The 10,530-nt window shown below is 46.0% G+C and overlaps 3 protein-coding genes across 8 annotated transcripts; 2 read left to right on the forward strand and 1 right to left on the reverse strand.

The window, feature by feature from the left end:
* Positions 1–3,430: 3,430 nt before the first annotated feature.
* H257_16924 (hypothetical protein) lies at positions 3,431–7,299 on the forward strand. Of its 6 annotated transcripts, none has more exons than XM_009845541.1 (8): positions 3,431–3,872; positions 3,930–4,337; positions 4,940–5,278; positions 5,331–5,404; positions 6,011–6,281; positions 6,359–6,769; positions 6,818–6,980; positions 7,053–7,299. In XM_009845541.1, the coding sequence occupies exons 1-6, from the start codon at positions 3,450–3,452 to the stop codon at positions 6,704–6,706; spliced, it is 1,863 nt and encodes a 620-aa protein (XP_009843843.1). In that variant the 5' UTR covers positions 3,431–3,449; the 3' UTR covers positions 6,707–6,769; positions 6,818–6,980; positions 7,053–7,299. The 6 variants fall into 6 exon arrangements, with proteins under 6 accessions (XP_009843843.1, XP_009843839.1, XP_009843841.1 ...); XM_009845537.1 differs by having other exon boundaries at positions 6,359–6,657; XM_009845539.1 differs by having other exon boundaries at positions 6,011–6,769.
* Positions 7,300–8,211: 912 nt separating this feature from the next.
* H257_16925 (hypothetical protein) lies at positions 8,212–9,018 on the reverse strand (the record flags this gene model as incomplete). The annotated part of the gene is made up of 1 exon (XM_009845542.1): positions 8,212–9,018. One exon carries the CDS (start codon positions 9,016–9,018, stop codon positions 8,212–8,214), a length of 807 nt encoding a protein of 268 aa, XP_009843844.1.
* A 1,234-nt stretch (positions 9,019–10,252) lies between these two features.
* On the forward strand, positions 10,253–10,513 carry H257_16926 (hypothetical protein; the record flags this gene model as incomplete). Its single annotated transcript, XM_009845543.1, has 1 exon — positions 10,253–10,513. A coding segment is annotated over one exon (261 nt), but the record flags the coding sequence as incomplete, so codon positions are not given.
* Between the last annotated feature and the right edge of the window lie 17 nt (positions 10,514–10,530).

Below are 10,530 nucleotides of genomic sequence, written 5' to 3' on the forward strand. Positions count from 1 at the left end.
AATTATAACTCAAGATAGTAATTGTAGCACTGCGGGAGGAAGCGTGTGTAGTTGAGGGCAAGATGCACAATGAATTAACTGAAGATCTACAAAGATCTCCTTAATCCTCATCACTATGAAATCTTCTTAGTCTACTTCACTACTTCTACACTAATATGCACTTTTGTATACAATGGATGCGGGTGCGGTTGAGACATTGGGGAACTTCACTAGGCTAGCGATTCTAAGCCATACTTGCCCTTGAGACACATTCCCAGGCAAGCATTAGCTAGGGTTCGTCATGAGCCAGGTACTTAGGAGCTGGGTGCGGGCAAGGTGGTGGCAAGCCGTTAACCCACCTGTCACATCGCTACAGCAATAATTGTTTGTCATCTTTAAGCTATATTTGTATATTACACCAAAATGCAGTCTTTGAAGTGCAGCTTCGTGGCTCAGAGATTGCCGACCAACGCAAGAACATAGTAGCGTGTACAGAAGTGTTGATACTAATGAAGTGTCATGGACGGTGTTACGATGCTTATTGCAGGATATAATCATATCGAAAGTAAGCTATATTTCAGATTTTGGCATGTTTGAGGTCGCTTCACGCATGCTAAATAAGTGCAATCGCCACACACTACATCTTGTTGTGTAGCCCGCAACCATGTCTTCAGTTTTCATATCAAATGCATCACGCTCAGACGTACCGTTGCTGAGCAATTCAACGACAAAGTCATGTACTTTCTGGATAGTTAACATTGTCATAAATTTTGACACATATTGATGTTAACCTGATGCTATTGTGAATTCGCTCCCAGACGAATCGACGCTATTGGCTAATCCATTTTTTAGTGGATTTGATTGGCTCTTGCAGAAAGGACAAGTATATTCAACCAATCAGACCTCAGACGTGATTCAATATGGACTAAGACAAACCAGGCGAATTTTGGAAGTATATATCTGGAAATTCATATCGAATCCACAATATATTTCGATGTTCTCTCTTTAAATTATGGATACTTATTTTATATTATATTAAAAATACGTAACGGTATTCTCGTGGAATGTAGTGGATATTTTCCAAAAGAATCGTAACTGGCGACCGAAATTTGAAGTCCATACGTACACATTTAGAACAGCGGAATCGAATACCAAGTAGCCTTGCACCTAAACTCGTCTCCTTCGTCAAGGCATACGTTCATCCTCGCTTATGTCGCCGAGGATGGCTATGTTCGTCATTTCCCGCAGCCTCCAGCGTAGAAGCCGTTGGATGTACTGTATTCATTCAAGATTGGGTTTGAAGTACACTTGTCAACACTGGCCACATTTGGCTGGATTTGAGGCTGTGCCGAGCCTCTAACTCGGTGAACATATCTCCACAATAGAAATACAAAGTCTACAAAACAATAACACAAGACAAAAACAGGTATCCTAAATTGGTTTTCAAAAGGCCAGTACAAGTGCTTACTTACAGTTAGAAGTGACAAATTTGGTGTGAAGTTAATCGGTAAGCAGATAATTCGATTATGGACCATTTCCGTCATTTCACTTACAGTAAAATGATTCCAAAATAAAAGACCTACCTCTTTCCGTCCATAATCGAATTATCTGCTTACACGATTAACTTCACACCAAATTTGTCACTACTGTTAACTCAAATATTGTAACGGGCTCAAAAGTTATGTGCATTCTACTCGACGCCTCCGAAAACGGTACCTTAAACTGGATTTTACCTTACTGTCACTATTTTAGCAGCCTTGTGGTCAACTATGAACACAGTTAAACTCAATTAAACGCACGCATATACAGTGTTAGTGCGCATGTATTGTCCTTTCAAGTCAAAATTTGGAATTTGTGTGCTGATTCATCAAATCCATCGATCGATCTTTTTGTACTGAATTTTGTATGCAACGTTAATAATCACGCTATTTATCGCCGTGCACTAATTCGATAGTTGAAGGAGTTTGAATAGCCAATTTAATAGTGTGCTGGGTTTTGATTGGCACTCGATTGTCTGCCGATTTGGTCATCCCCCACTACAAGTTCCAATTGACTGTGAATTGGTAATAAAATGGTTTAAAGTTGTTTTGCCTTATCGACTCAATGCATCGGCAGTGATAAGCGGAGTACCCAATGCGTGAATTCCTCGCCAAGTATTTATCCTACTATACACAATGGATTTAGCAATATCTTATTCCTGTTCAACTATAATATTCCTTTATCATTTTTTAAATTCCACACTGCTGTCTGTTTTTGACACAACCCTAATTCATACTTACTTCAAGTATAAAATTCGGCACATCACTGGTCACCAATGTAAATTTTGCAACTTCCGAAACTATTTACGTCAACGTGAACTGTCTAAATCCATTGTGGTTAGGTGTACGGTATGTGACAGATCTTGACGAGCTCTTTCATGTGACGTCCACCTCATCGCTTTAGGATAAATACTTGACGAGGAATTCACGAAAGAAAAGGAAAAAAATCTGCACATCACTGGTCGATCACGTTAACGTAAGAATGAGTTTAAGGTATCTTATTCGGAGGCGTCGAGTAGAATGCACATAACTTTTGAGCCCGTTACAATATTTGAGTTAACAGTCAACGTCCGCATCAAGCGACCTTTTCTTATCCGGATTCATTTATAGAGGTAGTATTGATACAAAACGTCAATGAAACAATTAGTGACCATCAAGTTTAGCAAGACTATTGGATGATACAGTGAAAAATGACGTGCATTCCTGCGTTTCAGGTGTTTTATCAATCACGTTTTGGGGTTTCATCGAAAAACAATACAATTGTTCGATTCCAAATAAAATTCCATACAGGCTGGTACAATTTTTATACCATTTCAGGTTACTTTGATAGAATTATTCACAAAAGGTCGATGGATGCTAACGTTGACTGTAAGTGAAATGATTCCAAAATACAACACCTACCTCTTTCCGTACATAATCGAATAATCTGCTTACACGCTTAACTTCACACCAAATTTGTCACTTATAAGCACTTGTACTCGCCTTTTGAAAACCAATTTAGGGTACCTGTTTTTGTCTTGTATGTTCAAAAGTATGAAATTTTGTGTTTACAGTTAGGGTAAGCGGTTACAACAGGTGCAATATAATTTACACAAGGTTATTGTGTTGTAGAGTTTGAATTTCTATTGTGGAGATATGTTCACCCCGAGTTAAGCCTCAGATCCAGTCCAATTTGGCCAGTGTCGACAAGGGTGCTTCAAACCCAATCTTGAATGAATACGTCCAACGGCTTCTACGCTGAATGGCAATCATTACATGACAGAGGTTTTGACTCCAACAAATAACGAGGTGTGATTGGGCCATACGAAGTAACCTTACCTTATTAACGTTATAGTTAAACTGGTTAAAAAACATTTTCACTAGTTTTTTGTCGTTATCCAGATTGCCCGATATCCGGGAAACAATAACGTTATACGGATTCCACACAGTGCCATGAAGCGAGGACGACCAGGAGCGGACGACGACGCCGTCCCTGACGGGTGGATCGTACGCATGTCTGCGTCCAAGAACAAACCATACTACATACACGTGTCGACAAACAAGACGCAGTGGCATCACCCGAACTCGGACAAGCCGCAGAAGAAAAGCAAACCATTCGGTGGAGCTGAAGTTGCCGACGCCACTACCGTGGCCGTCACGCGTGCCTTTCGTGTGGGTGGCACCAACGTCTCGTCCAAGAGCGCGAGCCTTTGTTTGTTCCAACCTTGGCCTCATCAAGTTCGCGCCGTGGCCAGGGTCGTTGCAGCCATCGCCACGCACTCGAACAACCCCGTGGCATCCTCAGGCGCCACTCCATCCAATTTCCTCATCCAACACAGCACTGGGTCTGGCAAGTCGTACACAATTGCGTGCTTGGTACGTACGTCCGAGTACCGCGTCATTCTCATGCCAACGCACATACACATACAATAGGCGTACCAGCTGCTGTACACGCGAGACATCGCGGGCCGAGGCTTCCACACGGTGATCATACTGGTGGACCGCATCAAGCTGGACCAGCAGCTAGGCGACACGGTCGAATCGTTCTTGCATCGAAACGGCATCGAGTCGGTGTTTCGCGCAGAAACCATCGAGCACCTCAGCACGGTCGTGGGTATGCCTGCCAACGCTCAAAAGGTGATTGTCACCACGACCCACAAGCTGGCTCTGCTCGTGCAAGACAAAGTTCTGTTGGCGCGGCTGCTGGCATCTTCATCTGGCGCCAGCCTTGGGAATATAACGCATGTGGCCATCATCGCCGACGAAGTCCACCGCTCGCATACGTCGGGTACACGAGACTCGATCTCGACCGTATTGGACGCGCTCCACCACAAAACTTATGTACGTCACGGAGTGGTAGGGGCATTCTTATTGTGTTTTTTTACCTGGTCTTGAAGGCCAATACCCGTTGGACTAGGACATAGTAGAACAGAGTAATCATAGTTTGGATGCCAGGAACTGTGTGTACACTGTACACCATATTGAGCATGTGTGTGCATATTCATGTGTGTCGACAAGCGATGATGGGCGAACTCGTTCTGACAGTGAACTCGATATTGTCCTTTTACCCAAATTTTGGACGTTTGTGCTGAATCGCCACATCTATCAATCGATTCATTGTACTGATATATTTTGTATGATATATTTTGTATGTAAAAAGGTCACACACTAATTTGACGTTGATGATGATTTCCTGCAACTTGATTGGCTAAATCCTTCTGCCAATGATTCTTGTGGACATGTATTTGGTTGTGTCGATTCTTTATTCTCCATGTCGCTTGCTCCAGTTTAGAATAAACATAACAATACACATTTCACACTCGCGGCTCCAGTTTCGAGTGAAAACAACAGTAACGTTAGTATTGGTTTTCGTCTTTTTATTAAAATCTTGTAAGCGAAACTTATTTATATTTTATATATATCTATTCACGTGTCGTTTGTAGTACATTGGCTTCTCCGCCACGCCAAGCGTCCACACGTTGCGGATGTTTGGCCATAGGGACGACAGGACTTCTTCCCTTCGACCGTTTGACTGCCATTCCATCGCCCAAGCCGTCGACGCCCATCATATTGTCAACGTGTTGGAGCACTTTACAAGCTTGACGTGCACGTATTCCGTCGCACAATCCACTGAAAACAATGTGGGAATCTCACATAAGGACAACCTTCCCTGGCTACAAATGCAACTGGCGAGCTCGCATCCTGCAATCTTAGCCGCGAAAGCGTCGTCGATGATGCAGCATTTCGTGCAAACGTGCAAAACAACCCAAGTGTTTGCAAAGGTATTGTATCCATTTTACTGTCTCTACTGAACTAAACGTCTTGATGTCGTAGTGCCTTGTCGTCGCTCGAAATCGAAAGGACGTCGTGACGTACCATCGCCTTCTCACGGCCTTTATGACCCACCAGTGCGTATATATATATATATATAGTCCATTCAGGCAAAATTTGCATTTGTGATCCGGACTCGCTGAAGCCATTGATCGATGCTTTGTGCTGGCTGTTGTTGTATATGCAAGAAAAAAACTGTCCAGTAGTGAAGCCCTTCACACTAATTTAAGGCACACACGTATGGTTTCAAGATTTTAATTGGTCACTGGAGGTAGTGTTGTGGGGTGTAATTGATTTTGCTTTGTTGAGCTTTTGTTGGGGCCTTCTCGTTTCAATGTCGAATAGTCGAACCGACACTATAGATACATTGTCCTTTCAGCCAAAATTTGGACTTTTATGATGATTTGCCAAATCCATCGATCGATTGTTCGTACTGAATTTGGTATGTAAAACCGTGTCCAGCAGTGGTGATACCCATCAGACTCATTGAAGTCATACACTAATTTTTCGTTGTTTATTGGTTGAACCGATGCAATCTGATTGGTTAATTTCTTCCGCCGATTCGTCTGTACATTTGTTTGTGTCGATAACTGCATTCGGCCCGTCACTCCAGTTTTGAATAAACACCACCAATACGTATATATATATATATTTGGTCACCGGCTGTGGTGTGTCGTCTGTAGGAACCTTCCTGGACGTGTGTATTGTACGTTTAGCCCGTTTGACAATGTGCATGAAAACCAATTCAACACGTGTACATTACCCCAAGCCGACGTGATTGTCGTATGCGACAAGCTCGATACAGGCTACAACGAACCTGCGCTTGTGGCCATGTATATAGACCGTCCGTTGGTCGCGTACGGTCGCATTGTGCAGCTCCTGTCTCGGTTGAATCGGTGTCGAGAGGGCAAGTCCCGCGTATTTGTTCGAGACTACGCCAACCACCCCGCCCACGTACACCATCACGGCTCTTTTATAGCAGAAAGAAACGATCTCTAGTCCCTATTTTTTCTTTGTTGTTAACTTTGTAGATTCGACGGGCATTTGACGAGTTTGCCCACGAGTCGTCTGAGAGTAGCTCGAGCCAGCCCGATTTGACCAAGGTCGCGCTCGACTTGAAGACCGCCAGTGTCGTGCTATGGACGACGTTGCCTGGCTTGTTGTTGGACGGCGACGGACGACGACACGATGCGCTGGTCGACGTCGCGGACGTGGCCGCCGCCGTGCATCGGTGCCACATGGACACGTACTTGCAAATCAAACATGCGTTGGCTATGTACTTGGACGCATCGGCGGTTCTACACCGAGAATCGCCCTACTTACCGAGACTGTGCGTCGATAGCAGCAGTACACCACCTTGTTTGTGCTTACTCTGTTAAAGAGTTTTATGCGTTTTTGGGTTGTTATATACACGCCAGATGATCAAGAGAGAAAAAGCCGTGGTAAATGACGGGGGATTGGTTCATGTTATGTTTGGAATGTGTGTGTAGGTGGGTGGCCGAGTTTAAGCGACGAGTGGTTGACGACTTTGTTGGCGGCAGCAGCAGCATCCACGACATCTCATGCGACCAAACCTGTGCGGCGTGCGTTGCCGCCGTTCGCGTTATCTCCAACGTGACATTGGACACGACCTATCACGGCAACCTGTGGCGTGTACGTCGTAGTAGCAGACGACGAAGTTCTTAGTGTTTTTGGGTTCTTGGTCCTGATTTTTGTTTCCTGTAGAATGCCATGTACGACAGATTGTACGATCTACTGACGAATGCCCCAGCAACGAGCCAGAGCACTGCACCACTCGACGCTCGACCGGAAGACGGGGTAGACTACTTGCTGCGATCGTTGACGAGATGAAATGAAGACCACGTCATGTCGTTACGAGTATATTCCAAACGCTCAACTTCTCACACGAAGGTCGATGTTCAGTTCGTTGATCGCAAAGACAGCTACAATGAATGGTCTGGTTGTTCACAAATTTGACGAACCGGAGGATGGTATAGTCGTCGTTACTTGAGTGCGAGTTACACGCACATTAAGAGCCAGAACGTTCCACAAGCCCACTGCTGCGGACATGAGGTCAATTCTGTTACCGTCATCCTTAGCTTATCAGATTTCTGACCAGTCTGAGTCCATCTGACCTGCCTATCATATTGCATGGTGGTTGTGGTGAACCCTAATGTCACGACGTTCGACCCAAACAAACAGTCAGACTAGAGCCCGTCAAACTGGATGTCCAAGGTATCTTGGCATTTTGTGGTGATGGCAAGGTTGGTCAATTCTGAGTGGTGGGTGATGGCAAGGTTTTTGAAGGTCCATTTCAAAGTACACTCTCGAGTGGATCTTTCACGCTACTTGTGGTCATACTGCAAGTGTTCATGTCCCAATAAAGAAGATCTGAAGAGCATTCAGATCGTGAATCGTGGTGTGAACGTTGAACCTCAAATAATTCATGAATGTACACTCCCTTTTTAGAGGGACAATTCAACACGATTCCAGTTTATGCTTCGTTGTTGTATTCGAATGTCAAATCTCGTCGTTGAGAACAACTTTGTTGCATGGATTTCCATGGAATTCGACGAAGGTGATCAAGAGTTTGACAACGAGTTTTCTAAAACTATTTCAAAGTCAAAGAGATATAGAAGGGAAACCAAAGCATCGGTCACTGATAGGCCACGTTAAACTCATCTTCCGCTCATTGCAACAAACATCACGACATGCAACAAATGGAATAGGCAGTCATTGCATGTTTAGCATTATTGACCCTGCGTTTTCCACTGCACGGATGTGGCTCAAACCATGATAACAATGTCAACGTCTCATTCATTATACTGAATTCATACTGACATTTGGACGATTGAGCACTACACTTCATTGAAACAAGCAGAATTTACACCCACGTGTGGCCTCTGGACGCTTGGTCAATGAACGCCCGGAAGGCCGCCACGCGACCATACACGTCGGGGAATCCCTTGGCGCAGGGTTCACCAAAACTGACAACCCCCACTAACGCCAAACCCGACGACGTGGACTTGACCAACGGCCCCCCCGAGTCACCAAAGCAAGACGCTTGGCCCACGTCGCCCCCAGCACACAAGTGGGTGGCAGTGGCTGTCCACCAACGATAGTTGTTGGTGGCGCGGAGCCTGGTTTGACACTCGGCGTTGGACCTGACGACGAAGGTGTTTTCCTTCAGCACCACCGAGTTGCTGCCGGAAGGACCGCTGGTTTGACCCCACCCGAACAGCTTTACGCTCGTCTGCGCTGCAACTTCGTCCTTGGCGAGAGGAAGGGGGGCAAACTTGGACGCCCGGCTCAGCTTAAGGACGGCCACGTCGAAGCCGTAGTACGCTTCCTGGTAGCTGGGGTGCGAGGTGGAGGACACCACTGAGATCTGCTCGCCGTCCGACGTGCCGCCGATGTAGTGAGTGCCAACGGCGACAAAGCCAGGCTTGCCGTTCGCGACGCAATGGGCTGCAGTCAACACGTAGTCGGGGGCGATCAGAGTCCCCCCGCACAAGGAGTACCCCCCGGCAGTGCTGCGGAGGTTGACGGTCCACGTGTATTGCCCAACGGGGGCCTCTTCTCCGCCAACGACACGGATGCCCTGTTCTTGGTTCTCCGAGACGCCGGTGGAGTTGAAGTCTTGCGCGAAAATGGTGGCGGCGACAGCAGCGATGGCAACGAAGAGTTTCATGGTTGTTGGTCGGTTGGTGGAAATTGAAAAGTGCCTCTTGTTGGGCTGCAGAGGTAGACTGTTGAACAAGCGTGACTCTCTATCGGTGGCATTAATTAAACTCGGAACAGTCGTCGTCAGCTTGAAGTCCTAGAAATGGGGATAGCGTTATCAGATTTCTGAGCCCTTCGGCCCTGCCTATCATATTTCATGTTGCGATGAACCCATCTGTGACGGATTAATTAAGTTTGGATTATCATTTTTAAGACATTCCTCCGCGAGCGCCGATACTAGAACCACTCTGTGACGGAATGTCACCGCATTCGACCCAAAAAAGAGTCTGACTGGAGTACGTCAAACCGGATGTCCTAAGAATTTTGGCATTTGTGTCGAGGCAAAGAGTGGTGATGTAAGAATTTTGGCATTTGTGTCGAGGCAAAGAGTGGTGATGGCAAAAAGGATGGTCAATTATGAGTGGTGATGGCAAGGTTTTTGAAGGTCCATTTCGAATCACCCACCGGAGTGGATATTTCGTCGCACTTTACCCTTTCATGATATTTGTGGCCATGCCGCAAGGGTTCTTGTCCCAATAATGAAGATATGAAGAGCATCGTGAATAGTGGTGGGAACGTTGAACCTCAAATAATTCATGAATGTTACTCCCTCACTACATGTTCAATACGATTACAGTGTATGCTGCGTTGTTGTTTTCAAATATCAAATGTCGTCGTCGAGAACGACTTTGTTGCGTGGATTCCCTTTGAATTCGACGAAGGTTACCAAGAGTTTGACAACGAGTTTCTACGAACATTTGCAAACGTCAAAGTGCGTGGAAGGGTAAAGTGTAACAATCCACTCTGGTCTGTGATTCCAAATGAACCTTCAAAAACCTTGCCACCACAACTCAGAATAGACCTGCCTTGCCAGCATCACACTCTCCCCCACTCCCTGCCACAACGTAAAATGCCAAAATACCATGGATATCCGGTTTGATGGTCTCCAGTCTGACTCTTTCCTTGGGTCGAACGAGGTGACATTTCGTCACAGATGGGGTTCACCGCTACGTGAAATATGATAGGCAGGGCCGAAGGGCTCAGAAATCTGATAACGCTATCCCCATTTCTAGGACTTCAAGCTGACGACGACTGTTCCGAGTTTAATTAATGCCACCGATAGAGAGTCACGCTTGTTCAACAGTCTACCTCTGCAGCCCAACAAGAGGCACTTTTCAATTTCCACCAACCGACCAACAACCATGAAACTCTTCGTTGCCATCGCTGCTGTCGCCGCCACCATTTTCGCGCAAGACTTCAACTCCACCGGCGTCTCGGAGAACCAAGAACAGGGCATCCGTGTCGTTGGCGGAGAAGAGGCCCCCGTTGGGCAATACACGTGGACCGTCAACCTCCGCAGCACTGCCGGGGGGTACTCCTTGTGCGGGGGGACTCTGATCGCCCCCGACTACGTGTTGACTGCAGCCCATTGCGTCGCGAACGGCAAGCCTGGCTTTGTCGCCGTTGGCACTCACTACAT

The sequence above is a fragment of the Aphanomyces astaci genome, assembly GCF_000520075.1.
Source record: "Aphanomyces astaci strain APO3 unplaced genomic scaffold supercont1.94, whole genome shotgun sequence".
NCBI lineage: Eukaryota > Oomycota > Saprolegniomycetes > Saprolegniales > Verrucalvaceae > Aphanomyces > Aphanomyces astaci.

Excerpts from the sequence above, each read along its gene's own strand:
- H257_16924 (XM_009845537.1), top strand. The coding sequence starts at position 3,450 with ATGAAGCGAGGACGACCAGGAGCGGACGACGACGCCGTCCCTGACGGG. Across the intron at positions 6,658-6,817 it reads TCGCCCTACTTACCGAGACT|GTGGGTGGCCGAGTTTAAGC; the intron begins GTGCGTCGATAG and ends ATGTGTGTGTAG. Across the intron at positions 6,981-7,052 it reads ATCACGGCAACCTGTGGCGT|AATGCCATGTACGACAGATT; the intron begins GTACGTCGTAGT and ends TGTTTCCTGTAG.